General features: G+C 44.1%; 1 protein-coding gene across 1 annotated transcript in view; it reads left to right on the top strand.

Moving 5' to 3' along the window:
* The window catches only part of PITPNM3 (PITPNM family member 3), a 724,998-nt gene that overhangs the window by 582,425 nt on the left and 128,808 nt on the right, over window positions 1–13,765 (top strand). Inside the window, exon 10 of the mRNA XM_030185997.1 lies at window positions 8,770–8,940. Within this exon, the coding sequence (XP_030041857.1) occupies window positions 8,770–8,940 (171 nt within the window). The remainder of the gene's footprint in view (window positions 1–8,769; window positions 8,941–13,765) is intronic.

Raw genomic sequence — 13,765 nt, 5'->3', positions numbered from 1 at the left:
TATGTGAGGGAAACCTTGTGGGGGGTGGGGGTTAAGTACATGACGGGAAGAAACTGTGTGCTTTTGAGGCTCAGCCAATGGCTGCTTATAGTCCAAATACCACTCATCCCTCTGTCCTGCACCTGGTGGCATTTAAGGGGTAAACACTTTTTCCATGAGCAAAATTTGTAACATGCAGAAAAGAGGCTTTACAAAATTGCATTGCTGTTTACACACGTAACAAATTAGGCGCACAGGAAGAGCATGTCTACTTGTATACAATCTTTGTTGAAGGCATTGCCAGGGCATAGTTTGAGTAGAAGAAGTTGCATTGTGATGTATGCATGGATTTTATTAAATATGAAGGACACATATTTATTACACCTTTTCTTAATCAGGTGTAAGTGTGTGTGTGGGCACCATTGGATCTGGTCCTGGAAGCCCATTTTCTAACGTTGCATAGGCACTTATGCTGCCCTTATAAAATAGGCTTATATGAGTGTTCTTATGAATGTATCACATAGGCATCCTGTTATAAAATTATACCTCAAAAATACAATAACCACAGAGGGAACAGGACAGATATCAAAATAATTCAAACAACCTTGCTCAGCATAAGACCACTACCTAAAACCAAGTAAAGTGCAAAAAAATGAAGAACCCTAACACAAATGAGAGAAAAAAAGACAAAAAATGTAGAGAAAGGCAAGGAATGAAGCCTCAAAGCTAAACGCCCCCTCCAAGACAAAATCTCAACAACAGGGACCACAGCAGAAACTATCACTGGCCCACCCCACCCCCTGTCACTACCACAAAATATGGCAAGCCAAACAACATTTAAAAAATAAAACGCCATCCCAAAAACATGAACAGCCACAGTATTTCTACGAAGTTGCTCAAAGTCAATGTGTGTGCAAAAAACAAACACAATGGTACCAAAAGGAATGGTCTGAAACACAAGTAAACATATAATATATTGCAAATAAATCTAACTTAACTGAAAAGTCCTCAGTGCAATAAACGTTCATCATGTAACACTGCCCGTGTCACGCCCATGAAATGCCTCCTCTGGGAATGTCGTCTTTTCAGCAGCTGGCCAGTCTTAGGCAGGTTTTTGGGGGTTTTTTGTTTGATTATACACTTTAGACATTTTTCTGCGAGAACCACATATATATGCCTGTTATACCATATTTTGGACGTCTTTCTGTTTTAAAAATCAGCCTCTTTATCTCCTCAATTATCCACAAAACTTGAGAGGCAAATAAGGAAAACATAGATACAAAATAAATGCACCTATTTTATAAAATTCAGGCATACACCCCCAACTCCACCTGTTTGTAGGCCTGTGGATCATATTGACATACATACTTACATATGCATATTTGACCATGAAAATTAATAGAACCTTTTTTCTCGTGTAAAACATGCTTTAACACTTGTAAAAAGCTTTATAAAATTATTCCTTAAATGGGCTAGTACATAACCATTTTGAAGAATGTACTATAGGTAAGTATGTGATTGGATCTGGTCGAGGCAATTAGATGATTAACAAATGGATTTTACAGTGTAATTCACAGCATTTTAATTAGACATCTCTTCTTTGAAGCACCTTATCTAATTACCTTGTTTGAAAACAAACAAGACTGTAGACTTTTTGAATCCCAGTATCTTCTAGCATTTACATTATCTAAAATGTCTGGAATGTGGTGACTCTCATTAGCTAAATCAAGATGTAAAAAGACAGCAGGACAAACAAACAAGCCAGTCGGCCTTGGTTAACAGCACACGTTTGATTATGTACAAAGGGCTCCTTTTACTAAGCGGTGGTAAACCCAACACTGTTTTACCACTCGCTACACAGGAAGTATCACTGGGCTACTGCAGCAGCCTGGTGGTACTTCCCACCTCTAGCGCCCCTTCATTTCCGGCGCTACAAAAATGTATTTATTTTTGTAGAGCCGGAGTGTACCCAGTGGTAATCAGCACTGCCCAGTTACCACTAGGTTAATGTGGGAGCCCTTAACACCACCTCAATGGGTGGTGGTAAGGGACCCCCCCCCCCCTGAAATGGCCATGCGGCAACTGCTTTACTTTCCGCATGGCCATTTCCTGCAGGAAGGCGAGACTTCCCTTTTACCAGCTGCGGTAAAAGGGGGCCTCGGCGTGCATGTAAAACACATGCCAACATCAGCCCCGGCCCCATTTTATTATTATTAGCATTTGTAAAGTGCTACCAGACGCACGCAGTGCTGAACACCTGACACAGACAGAGACAGTCCCTGCTCAAAGAGCTTACAATCAGCTTGGTAAATTGCTGCAGCTTGGTAAAAAGGACCCAAAGTGAGCAGAATATGTTGAGGTTCCAAGGTTGGGTAGCCCCAATCCAGGGATATTTGCCAATTGCCTGTTTTCAAAGGTTAAGAATGGCTTTCTAAGTGAAGCCAAGATTGATCAAAGTGTGGTGAGCTTGTTTTGTAGTTACCTTAGGGCCAGTATACCGAGATCAATGGATGTAACTGGAGGAAGAGAAGAGCCAGATGGGTCTGCTAATTTCCTAAACAAATTATGTCTTTTTCGAACACAGTGAGATGAAGAATAATTCCACTATCACAGATTTGCATGCTCACTATATCCATTGTATGCAGATCTCTCGCATGCATATTCATTATTTACTCACTGTAATCACTGTAATTTTGTTCCAAGCTTTTATTATGTCTCTAATATACAACCTTATATTCTTTGTTACTATTACATCTTCAACCTTACTTTCAAGCATACCCACACTCACTCAAAAGCTATATGTATAGACCGTGCAGTTTCTTAAACCTCTTTTTAACGCTCAGTGCACTTCAATTTTTTTAAAAGTTCAATTCCTGCTTTTTAACACTCAATGCCCTTCAATTTTTTATTTTTAGTTCAATTCTTAGAGATGTTTGATTCCAATCTGTAGAGTCGCTGTTAATACTGTCCCACAGGTGCTTCTGTCTTTGTTTGGCAACTAAAATTCAATGCGAAGAAATGCAAAGTGATGCACTTAGGGAATAGAAATCAACGGGAGACGTATGTGTTAGGTTGGGAGAGTCTGATAGGTACGGGCGGAGAGAGGGATCTTGGGGTGATGGTATCTGAGGATTTGAAGGCGACGAAACAGTGTGACAAGGCGGTGGCCGTAGCTAGAAGGTTGTTAGGCTGTATAGAGAGAGGTGTGACCAGCAGAAGAAAGGGGGTGTTGATGCCCCTGTATAAGTCGTTGGTGAGGCCCCACCTGGAGTATTGTGTTCAGTTTTGGAGGCCGTATCTTGCTAAGGATGTAAAAAGAATTGAAGCGGTGCAAAGAAAAGCTACGAGAATGGTATGGGATTTGCGTTACAAGACGTATGAGGAGAGACTTGCTGAGCTAAACATGTATACTCTGGAGGAAAGGAGAAACAGGGACATTCAAATATTTGAAAGGTATTAATCCGCAAACAAACTTTTTCCGGAGATGCGAATGCGGTAGAACGAGAGGACATGAAATGAGATTGAAGGGGGGCAGACTCAAGAAAAATGTCAGGAAGTATTTTTTCACGGAGAGAGTAGTGGATGCTTGGAATGCCCTCCCGCGGGAGGTGGTGGAAATGAAAACGGTAACAGAATTCAAACATGCGTGGGATAAGCATAAAGGAATCCTGTGCCGAAGGAATGGATCCTCAGGAGCTTAGTCAAGATCGGGAGGCGGGGTTGGTGGTTGGGAGGCGTGGATAGTGGAGGGCAGACTTGTACGGTCTGTGCCAGAGCCGGTGGTGGGAGGCGGGACTGGTGGTTGGGAGGAGTGGATAGTGCTGGGCAGACTTATACGGTCTGTGCCAGAGCCGGTGGTGGGAGGCAGGGATAGTGCTGGGCAGACTTATACGGTCTGTGCCAGAGCCGGTGGTTGGGAGGCGGGGATAGTGCTGGGCAGACTTATACGGTCTCTGCCAGAGCCGGTGGTTGGGAGGAGGGGCTGGCGGTTGGGAGGCGGGGATAGTGCTGGGCAGACTTATACAGTCTGTGCCAGAGCCGGTGGTTGGGAGGTGGGGCTGGTGGTTGAGAGGCGGGGATAGTGCTGGGCAGACTTATACGGTCTGTGCCCTGAAGAGCACAGGTACAAATCAAAGTAGGGTATACACAAAAAGTAGCACATATGAGTTGTCTTGTTGGGCAGACTGGATGGACCATACAGGTCTTTTTCTGCCGTCATCTACTATGTTTACTATGTTACTATGTTCTGTCTTTCAAGAGGCTCTCTCTTATTATCCCTTCGATCTTGTGTTTCACTATACCGCCATATCCAAAGCTTGTCATGAAACACAATCTTTTATACTTCCAAATTTCTGTAGTTATTTCATGCAATTCTTGCCTGCTAAATCTCAACCTTCGCCTCCCTTCGGAGGTATGGGTAGTATCCTCTGTCACACCCTACATAATTGTGTTTTGCGATTTTGCATCATCAGGGGTAGTGACTTATACATCATGTTTAGAACCTCTTTATCCTACAGGCTCACCCCGGGAGGAACTCACTTCAGGAACAGGAGACAAAAATGGCGCTGAGGCATTCTCCAGCGTCTTCGGTACTCTTGAAAGTAAGATTGAAGATGTAGTAACAAACAATATAAGGTTGTATATTAGAGACATTAATAAAAATTTGGAACAAGATTACAGTGAGTAAATAATTGTATAAGTGTAATCAGAGTGAAATTCAGATAGCTCAGAGAATAGGTTAATGCATATTCATTAGGGATATCCTGAAAAACTGGTGTGTTTGCAGCCTTAGAGGACTGAACTTGGACAAAGCCTGCTTTCACACATATAAGCAGAAAAATTATGTTCCATGAACTTTTTCATACAGATGGGGACTAACAGTACCACATTCTGGATTTTGAGTTCTATGGACCTTTCCTTGGATTGTTGGCTTCAGACTATATGTATGTTCCATGCTGGTCATACAATAATTATTTATATATGCTGGTCATACAATAATTATTTATATTGAAAGTGAAACTGGTGCCTCAGGTACCGTTTGCAGCTCCAAGGGCTACAGAGGAGCAGAAGGGAAGACCTCTACTTTTGGATCCGGAGGAACAGGGAATGAGACTTCAAGGCTCTAATTCATGGGATGATCAGACTCTCTTCAGCATTTGTAAACATTTCACTTAAGCACTCATACACTCCTATAATGCCACTGTCCATGCCAGATGCCTATGGTTATCAATATATGGGTCAACATTGAGTCAGTATTTAGCCACCACAGTCGGGAATGTGGCCAGCACTGAATATCCAGATAGAGCAGAAAGTGGCTTCACTATCCAGATAAAAGCATTATCAAACCACTATCCCCCTCATTTTATAACTTTAGGGCCTTATTCTATAAAGATTATGCTCCTAAATTTACGCTCCTAAATGTATGCTTCTAAATTTACGCTCCTAAATTACGAGCCTAATATATGCTCTGAAATAGATTATACTAGTAATTTAGGAGTATAAATTATGTTCATAAATTTAGGAGCATAAATTGTAGGAGTGTAAATTTAGAAGCATAACCTTTATAGTTAAAGGCTCTTACCCCTGGATTCTATATAGCACACCTAGAGATCCGCACCGAAGTCGGCACGGATTCTATAACAATGCGTGTAATTTAACAAGCCTAATAAGCAATAATGAGCTCTAATTGGCACTGATTAGAATTTAGGCACATAGGTCGCTAAGCGTGTTCTGTAATGATGTGCGCTGAGTTTCTAAGGTGTGCAGGCAAAAAGGGCCGTGGTTATGGGCAGGGAAATGGATATTTTATGGGCGTTCTGAAATTTCCGTGCCTAGTTATAGAATATGGCCCAGTGCGCCTAAATCTACGGGCTGAGATTTGCGCCACATTTTCACTGGTGTAAATGGATGCGTGTAGATTTTGGCACTGAAATATCAACTAAGCGCATTCTATAATCAGAACCGATTTTTTTTTTCAGGCGCCATATATTATTATTATTAGCATTTGTATAGTGCTACCAGATGCACGCATCGCTGAACACCTGACACAGAGACAGTCCCTGCTCAAAAGAGCTTACAATCTAAATAACACAGACAGACAAGACAGTTACAGATGAGGGAAGTACTGGGTGAGAAGGAAGGAAGGAACAAGGGAGGGCAAATGAGGGCTAGGAGCCAAAAGCAGTAGTGAAAAGGTGGGTTTTCAGCATGGATTTGAAAACAGGTAGAGATGGAGCTAGACGTATAGGTTCAGGAAGTCGATTCCAGGCATATGGTGCCATGAGAGAAAAGGAACGAAGTCTCTCCCTAAATCTAAGCACCATTTACATGCCAAAATGATGAAATACTAGCAGTTATGTGGGTGAATGTACATTTATGCATTTTTAACTGAGTGCTCAGCACTATTCTGTAACAGCCACACAATTTACTTAGCATGCAAATGCAAGGCAAAGGCTGGGTCCCACTTACCGTATTTTTCAGACTATAAGACGCACCGGACCATAAGATGCACCTAGGTTTTAGAGGAGGGGAATAGGAAAAAAAATTTTCGGACTATAAGACGCACTTTTTCCCTCCTCTAAAACCTAGGTGCGTTTTATGGTCCGGTGCGTCTTGTCCGAATGCAGGGCCCCCGATCTCTCCATTTCCCCCCCTCCCTCCGTCCCTCGCTCCATTTTGCAAGGTCCTCCCTCCCCCGCTCCATTTTGCAAGGTCCTCCCTCCCTCGCTCCGTTTTGCAAGGTCCCCCCTCGCTCCCTCCGAATTTTAAAAGTTTTACCTGGTCGTGGTCGGGGCAGCAAAAAGCATGCACGCTGGGCACATCAGTCTTCCGTTCTGACGTCTCTCTCTGTTCGGGGCGGGACCAGAGCTGAGAGAGACGTCAGAACGGAAGACTGACGCACCCAGCGTGCATCTTTTTGCTGCTGCTGCCGCAACCACGACCAGGTAAAACTTCTTTTAAAATTTGGAGGGAGCGAGGGGGGACCTTGCAAAACGAAGCGAGGGAAGGACCTTGCAAAATGGAATTACGGTGCTTTTAAAACTACATTCGGACTATAAGACGCACCCTCCATTTTCCTCCCAAATTTGGGGTGGGAAAGTGCATCTTATAGTCCGAAAAATACGGTATGTGTGTAACTTACAGAATACTGTAATTTATATGGGGCCCTTTTACAAAGGCACAGTAGGCTGTACGCACGTGCAGTGCGTGCCGAAATGAGGCTACTGCCAAGCTAGCATCCCCCCCCCCCCCCCCCCGCAATAAGTTCAGAATTGGCATGCATTCATAATGCCTGGACAAGTTCTTTTATTTCCTACCATGCGTGCCGTTTCTGGCAATGATCGGCAGTTGGTGCATACTAACTGGACATCGCACATGTAGCACGTAAGCCCTTACTGCTAGGTAAATGGGTGGTGGTAAGGTCTCAGGCCAAAAATGGATGCACTCTGGTTTCAGTTTTAGCGTACATCCATATTCCAGCCACCCCTCCCTCCGAGCTCCCGGGCCATCCCCAGGGTTCCCCAGCTCCCTCCCTCCCAGCTCCAAGGCCTCCCGGCCTCCCACCTAGCTCCAAGGCCTCCCTCCCTCCCAGCTCCAAGGACGGTCTCTTTCTCTCTCTCCTTCCCACCCACCCACCCACCAGCTCCAAGGCCGGCCGGTCTCTCTCTCTCTCTCCCTCCCACCCACCAGCTCCAAGGCCCCCCTCCCTCTGAATTTTAAAAGTTACCTCGTCGTCTACGTCGGGTTACAGCGGCTGGCAGGTAGCAGCAGCAGTGAAAAGCCTGCGAGCTGCTGGGCGGCGCTTCGGGAGCCTTCCTTTCCCTCGCTCAGCTCTGGTCCCACCCTCAAAATGAGGGCAATGCCAGAGCTGAACGAGGGAAAGGAAGGCTCCCAAAGCGCCACCCAGCAGCTCACACGCTTTTCACTGCTGCTGCTACCTGCCGGCCGCTGTAACCCAATGTCGACAACGAGGTAACTTTTAAAATTCAGAGGGTGGGGAGACTGGAGCTTGGGCGGTCGGGGCGGGGCCCCCTTGAGCGCAAGGCCCTATGCAATCGCCTCGGTCTAAGACCGGCCCTGTTGGTGACATCATAGACGCGTTCTACCGTCACGGTGTACAGCACTACTAGATTTTCTCAGCTAAGGAAGCCTAACAGCTACTTTTCTCTTGATTGTCATCAGCCAAACACAAGAGATTTAATAGACCCCTGATGCAGGCCTTGGAGCCGAAACACAGCCGTGCCAGGTCATTTTCTTTTAGCTGTTAAAGACTTTTTGACATCCTCCTTCAGTTGTCCTCACTTTTTTGTTCTATTGCATTTAGAATGTGTCCACAGAAGAATGGTTTGGTATGAGTTTTTTTTTAGATGTGGCTGTACTTGCTTTGAAAGTGTTTTGATAAGATTTTTCAACTGTTTTGTATAATACTGTACTAGTCAGTTTCCTATGGTATGTGTTGTCTGAAAGCTGTCTGTGCCCTCCTTTCATAGGAGCCGACTCTGTGGGTGCTTGAGCACCCCCAATATAGAGAATATTCATTGAATGTGTCCAGGGAGGGGTTATTTCCACTGGGCTTAGCACCCCCAATAATTTTGAAACGTTGGCTCCTATGCCTCCTTTAATGTATTTTTGTGTGTCCATAATCACTACAGCGTCTCCTTTGCCTGTAGTTTTGATGACAATGTCTTGGTTATTTTGTAGGTTATTTAAAAGCTAAAATCAGAAGCCCTGTGTATATTAAAGGTCTCTTACTGTATGTTTTACTCTCTGCTCCTTTCTTTCTCACTGCAGCATGTCAGACTCGCCCTGCTTGCAGCCAGGTTTACAGTTTTTTTCACTCTGCTGACCCTTCTGCCTCCAGACTGGAGCCCCTGTTGGAGAAATCCTTTCACTTGGTGCCTCCGTTTAATGTTCCACGCTATCAGAGGTTCCCACTGGGAGATGGGAACTCACACCTACTAGGTGAGTGTAGACAAATATTTATATGTTTCACCTACTGGGAAATGCTGTTTACTTAAATGGGTTAAAAACAGAATAAGGCATAAGTTAATCTAATTTCAGTCTAAACACCTTGAGAAAATTGCTGAACCTTTCACTCCTCTAAACCTCTAGCAAGCAAAAAATATAGGGCTCGATATTCAGCCAGCAGCGATCAGTGTTTTGTCGACCACCATCGCCGTTAGACCTGGTATGCGGTACCTGATTGGAAGCCAGTGAAGTGACTTGAGTGATGTGAGTATATCTGTCCAGGCGGAAGATAAGACCTGCAGCAGAGTTCTGAACGGACTGAAGGGGGGATAGGTGGCTAAGTGGGAGACCAGTGAGGAGTAGGTTGCAGTAGTCAAGGTGAGAGGTAACGAGAGAGTGGATGAGAGTTCGGGTGGTGTGCTCAGAGAGGAAAGGGCGAATTTTGCTAATGTTATAGAGGAAGAAGCGACAGGTCTTGGCTATCTGCTGGATATGCGCAGAGAAAGAGAGGGAGGAGTCGAAGATGACACCGAGGTTGCGGGCAGATGAGACGGGGACGATGAGGGTGTTATCAACTGAGATAGAGAGTGAAGGGAGAGGAGAAGTGGGTTTGGGTGGGAAGACAATAAGTTCGGTCTTGGCCATGTTCAGTTTCAGGTGGCGGTTGGACATCCAGGCAGCAATGTCGGATAAGCAGGCCGATACTTTGGCCTGGGTTTCCGCAGTGATGTCTGATGTGGAGAGATAAAGCTGGGTGTCGTCAGCATAAAGATGATAGTGGAAACCATGCGATGAGATCAGGGAGTCCAGGGAAGAGGTGTAGATTGAAAAAAGAAGGGGTCCAAGGACAGATCCCTGAGGAACTCCAACAGAGAGCGGGATAGGGGTGGAGGACGATCCATGAGAGTACAATGGGAGAGATAAGAGGAGAACCAGGAGAGGACAGAGCCCTGGAACCCAAAAGAGGACAGTGTGTCAAGAAGTAAATTGTGATTGACAGTGTCAAAAGCGGCGGATAGGTCGAGGAGGATGAGGATGGAGTAGTGACCTTTGGATTTGGCAAGGAACAGGTCATTGCAGACTTTAGATAGTGCCGTTTCTGTCGAGTGTAGGGGGCGAAAGCCGGATTGAAGCGGATCAAGGATGGCATGAGAGGAGAGAAAATCAAGGCAACGGCTGTGAACGGCGTGTTCAAGTATCTTGGAGAGGAAGGGTAGGAGGGAAATGGGGCGGTAGTTGGAGGGACAGGTAGGGTCAAGTGATGGTTTTTTTGAGGAGTGGTGTGACTACAGCATGCTTGCTTGGGGTCGCGTAACTAGTTAGCATGGAGGATGCATGCTTGACCACTGCACTGATCTGAAAAACATGAACTTTACCACCTCTCAACCACGCACAGCTCGGCTAGAAACTAAAGTGAAGCGCACTTGTTTCTCCATGAGGCACCAACACACCTCTGCATAGCCTCTCCACAATTGTGCCACCGAAGCAGAATAATCTTGAAACAAGAGCACTCTTGTATTGTGAAATTTTAACTTCTGCAGTGCTCTATACTTGCGCAAAATCTGTTCTTTGTGAGCAAAATTTAAGATCCTAGCCACCACGATTCTAGGCCGAGATGCACCCTCTGTGAATATGCCCATGCGGTGTTACTCATTCAATATGTAGAGGTCCCAACGTTGAATCCAAGAGCAATTCTTCAGTAAACCACTTTTCTAGCAGCCCCAGTACGTCTGTGTCTTTGAAATATTCAGGGATGCCCACCAGCCAAATATTATTCCGACGTGATCTGTTTTCTAAATTGTCCAGTTTAGTAGTGCAGCCCACCACTTCTGCTTAATCTGCACCATTCCCTCCTGTACTCCATTCAGGACATCCTCAGCTGAGCTGACTCTCATCTCTAGGTCCACAGCCCTGGTGTTGAAGTCGGCAACTGATTGCGACAAGAATTGTTCACTAGAAGTAAGCGCATCTAGTTTAGTGTCCAAGGAAGTTTCAGTAAGCTTCGAAATCAGCACGCTGCTCACCGTGGGGCTGTCTTCCCCCTCCGCCATCTTGTTCTCACCCAATGTACCAGAGCGCGTTTTGTCATTATCCATTCTATTGCCTTTTCCTGACATTTCCACCCCAGATTTCACAAGATATTTGTCCATAGAGAGTGGAGTGTCCAATCGACCAACAAGGGAGGCAAAAATCTCAACGATTATAGCTTGAAAAGGGGGAACCAAGGAGCCCAGGAAAAACAGAGCCCCCCTGGCTCACTACATCACGTGTCCTCCATGAAGTTTTTTTTAAGGAAATGGGTTGATAGAGGTTGGTAATATGAGGAATGTAGTCTTTTCCCAATTTAATTTGAGCTTGAAACTGGATGTCCAAGATTCCATCAGATCTAAACTGGTTTTAATCTCATGTATATTTTCTACTAACTCCCTTTTGAAGGGGATATAAATAGTGACATCTGCATAGATATTAGTGGACAGATGTTCCAGCTAATATGTACCTGGGTTCTTTTATTAAGGAGCATGCTAAATGATAAGACATCCATTATATTCCTATGGGCATCTTAGCATTTAGCATGTTCTAAATCTGTTAGCACACCTTAGTTAAAGGACCCCTATATTAGGTATAATTTCATCAAAAGTATTAAAGATTGAAGACACCCAGCAAAAGTGATTCCTATCAACCAGGAACAAGGTACAACAGTTGGCAATGAAGATATTTGCTCTGCTGGTACCCTGTGCTACATCTTTTCAGTTAAGTCGGAAACCTTCAGTATCACTGAACTCGCTGGAAAAATACAAAAATGTAGTTTTTCTTTTCAAAATAGAAAATAGATCGCCATGTATTCTCCAGTTATTCAACAACAAATCCTTTCATGCTGTACAAACACAATTATCCTTGATGGATACATGAATCATAGTTTTGAGGGAATCAGACGACTCTACCCAAGCGCTAACTGCTTTCAGAAAAGTATCACCACGGGTAAATGCAGACCTTTGTTTCCTGAAATCTCATGAATCATTTAGCTCCAAGACGTTTTTCCTTAGCACTGAAGTATCTACCTGATGAAGAAATCATAGCAAAGGAATATAAAACTCAGCTCAACTGTTTTTTGTTTTCCTCAAAAGGATATCATTGTAGAATTCTAAACACATTCCAAACACATATTTCAAATCTGCCATTAATAGAGCAATTTACAAGTCATGCAGGATTTAAGACTAAAATCATCCCAACAGTACAACTGAATAGTGAAAAGTATTAAAAACACACAAGATGCCCAGAGTAAATATTCAGATAAGAATAAGAGAGAACGTTTATGATAATAGAAATGAAACCCAGAATCGACAATGGGAATTTGAGCTATGTAAACGATATATCAGTAGAGTCAAATCTAATGTCGTCAGTGGCAAACTGGTGATTCGGGCTTTGAGTCTGAAGGGACACTATAGTACTAATTTTTTTTGCACGCACTTCCGTTTGAAATTGGCATCATGGGTACAGAAACTTGTTAGGTGGGAATAGGATGACAAATGCCCTGGAGTATTGGAATTTATCTTCAAAGACCAAGCCAAAAATTTTCTGTCCAAATACTGGGTCACCTTGTAGCTTTGGGACACTTGAAAGAAGCCTAAAGATGTGCAGTACTTGGATGAAGACTACAGGTACAACACAGTAAAGTCCCTCAGATGTCTTCAGACAGTGTAGGTAATAGAAACGTTTTTACATATGCTCTCAGGACCAGCTCTATCATTTGGTGACACTGTTTCACATCTTGTTGGGCAGACTGGATAGACTGTTCAGGTCTTTATCTGCCGTTATTTACTATGTTACTTTTCAGCCCCATCAACTTATGCAAATGAGACCCCACAATGAGTCTTTGCACATGGTTCTTTTCATCTCCCACGAGTCACTTCTACTATTTGCCATAATCAGGAAAGACAGGGCCTGCATAAACTGAGACTGCCCTACTGGTCTTTGGTTAGCACAGCCCATTAAGATAAGCTCTGTACAACTAGAGTCATTTTATTTAGGTTGGGAACAGAGTAGCAGAGGAGCCAAAGCACAGAGCTGCGGAGCAGGAGGTCCCTTGTTCATGTGTATAAACATGAGCTGATGGTAAGCTCTTTGGGACAGGAATATTGTAACCATTAAACAAAAGAGCTGATCAGATTGGACAGAGGCATTACAGCCATTAGCATTTTTATAGTGCTACTGCATGTATGTAGCACTGTACAGTGGTGACGGTATTCAGGTACAATGAGGGCAATTCTTAACTGAAAGCATGCAATTACATACATCTTATGCGCGTAAATAATGCCTTAATTGGCACGCTATTTTATAAGGTAGCTCTTAAGTACTATAGAGTGTAACTGCAAGGGAATGTACATGTAAGCAGAGCGTGGGTGGGGCCGTGGGTGAGCTGCCAAGTGATGTGTGCTATTTATAGAATACTGTATTTGTAGAATACTGTATAGAATATTTATAGAATGTGTAATTGCATGGTGCGGTTAGACATGCCAGCTTATGTCTGGTGTAAGTGGTCATGCCGAAAATTTGGTGAGCCACAACAGCTTTCCACTAGTATTTATATAACGGCTTAGGCATGCCCAGATGCCATTATAGAATTGGCACTCAGTGAGCGCCATTGTAGCACCCTAAATCAAGGCACCAAGTTATAGAATTGTCCCAATACATCCCTGCTCCCAAGAGCTTACAAGGGTACAAGAAGTATCGATGGCAGAAGCAGGATCTGAACCGTGGCGCTTTTGATTGGCCCATTTCTCAACCCAGTCCTCGGGACACACTCAACCAATCAGGTTTT

The sequence above is a fragment of the Microcaecilia unicolor genome, chromosome 13, assembly GCF_901765095.1.
Source record: "Microcaecilia unicolor chromosome 13, aMicUni1.1, whole genome shotgun sequence".
Lineage (NCBI taxonomy): Eukaryota > Metazoa > Chordata > Amphibia > Gymnophiona > Siphonopidae > Microcaecilia > Microcaecilia unicolor.
The sequence above is the reverse complement of the archived record's forward strand: the minus strand, read 5'-3'. Positions and strand labels throughout refer to the sequence as shown.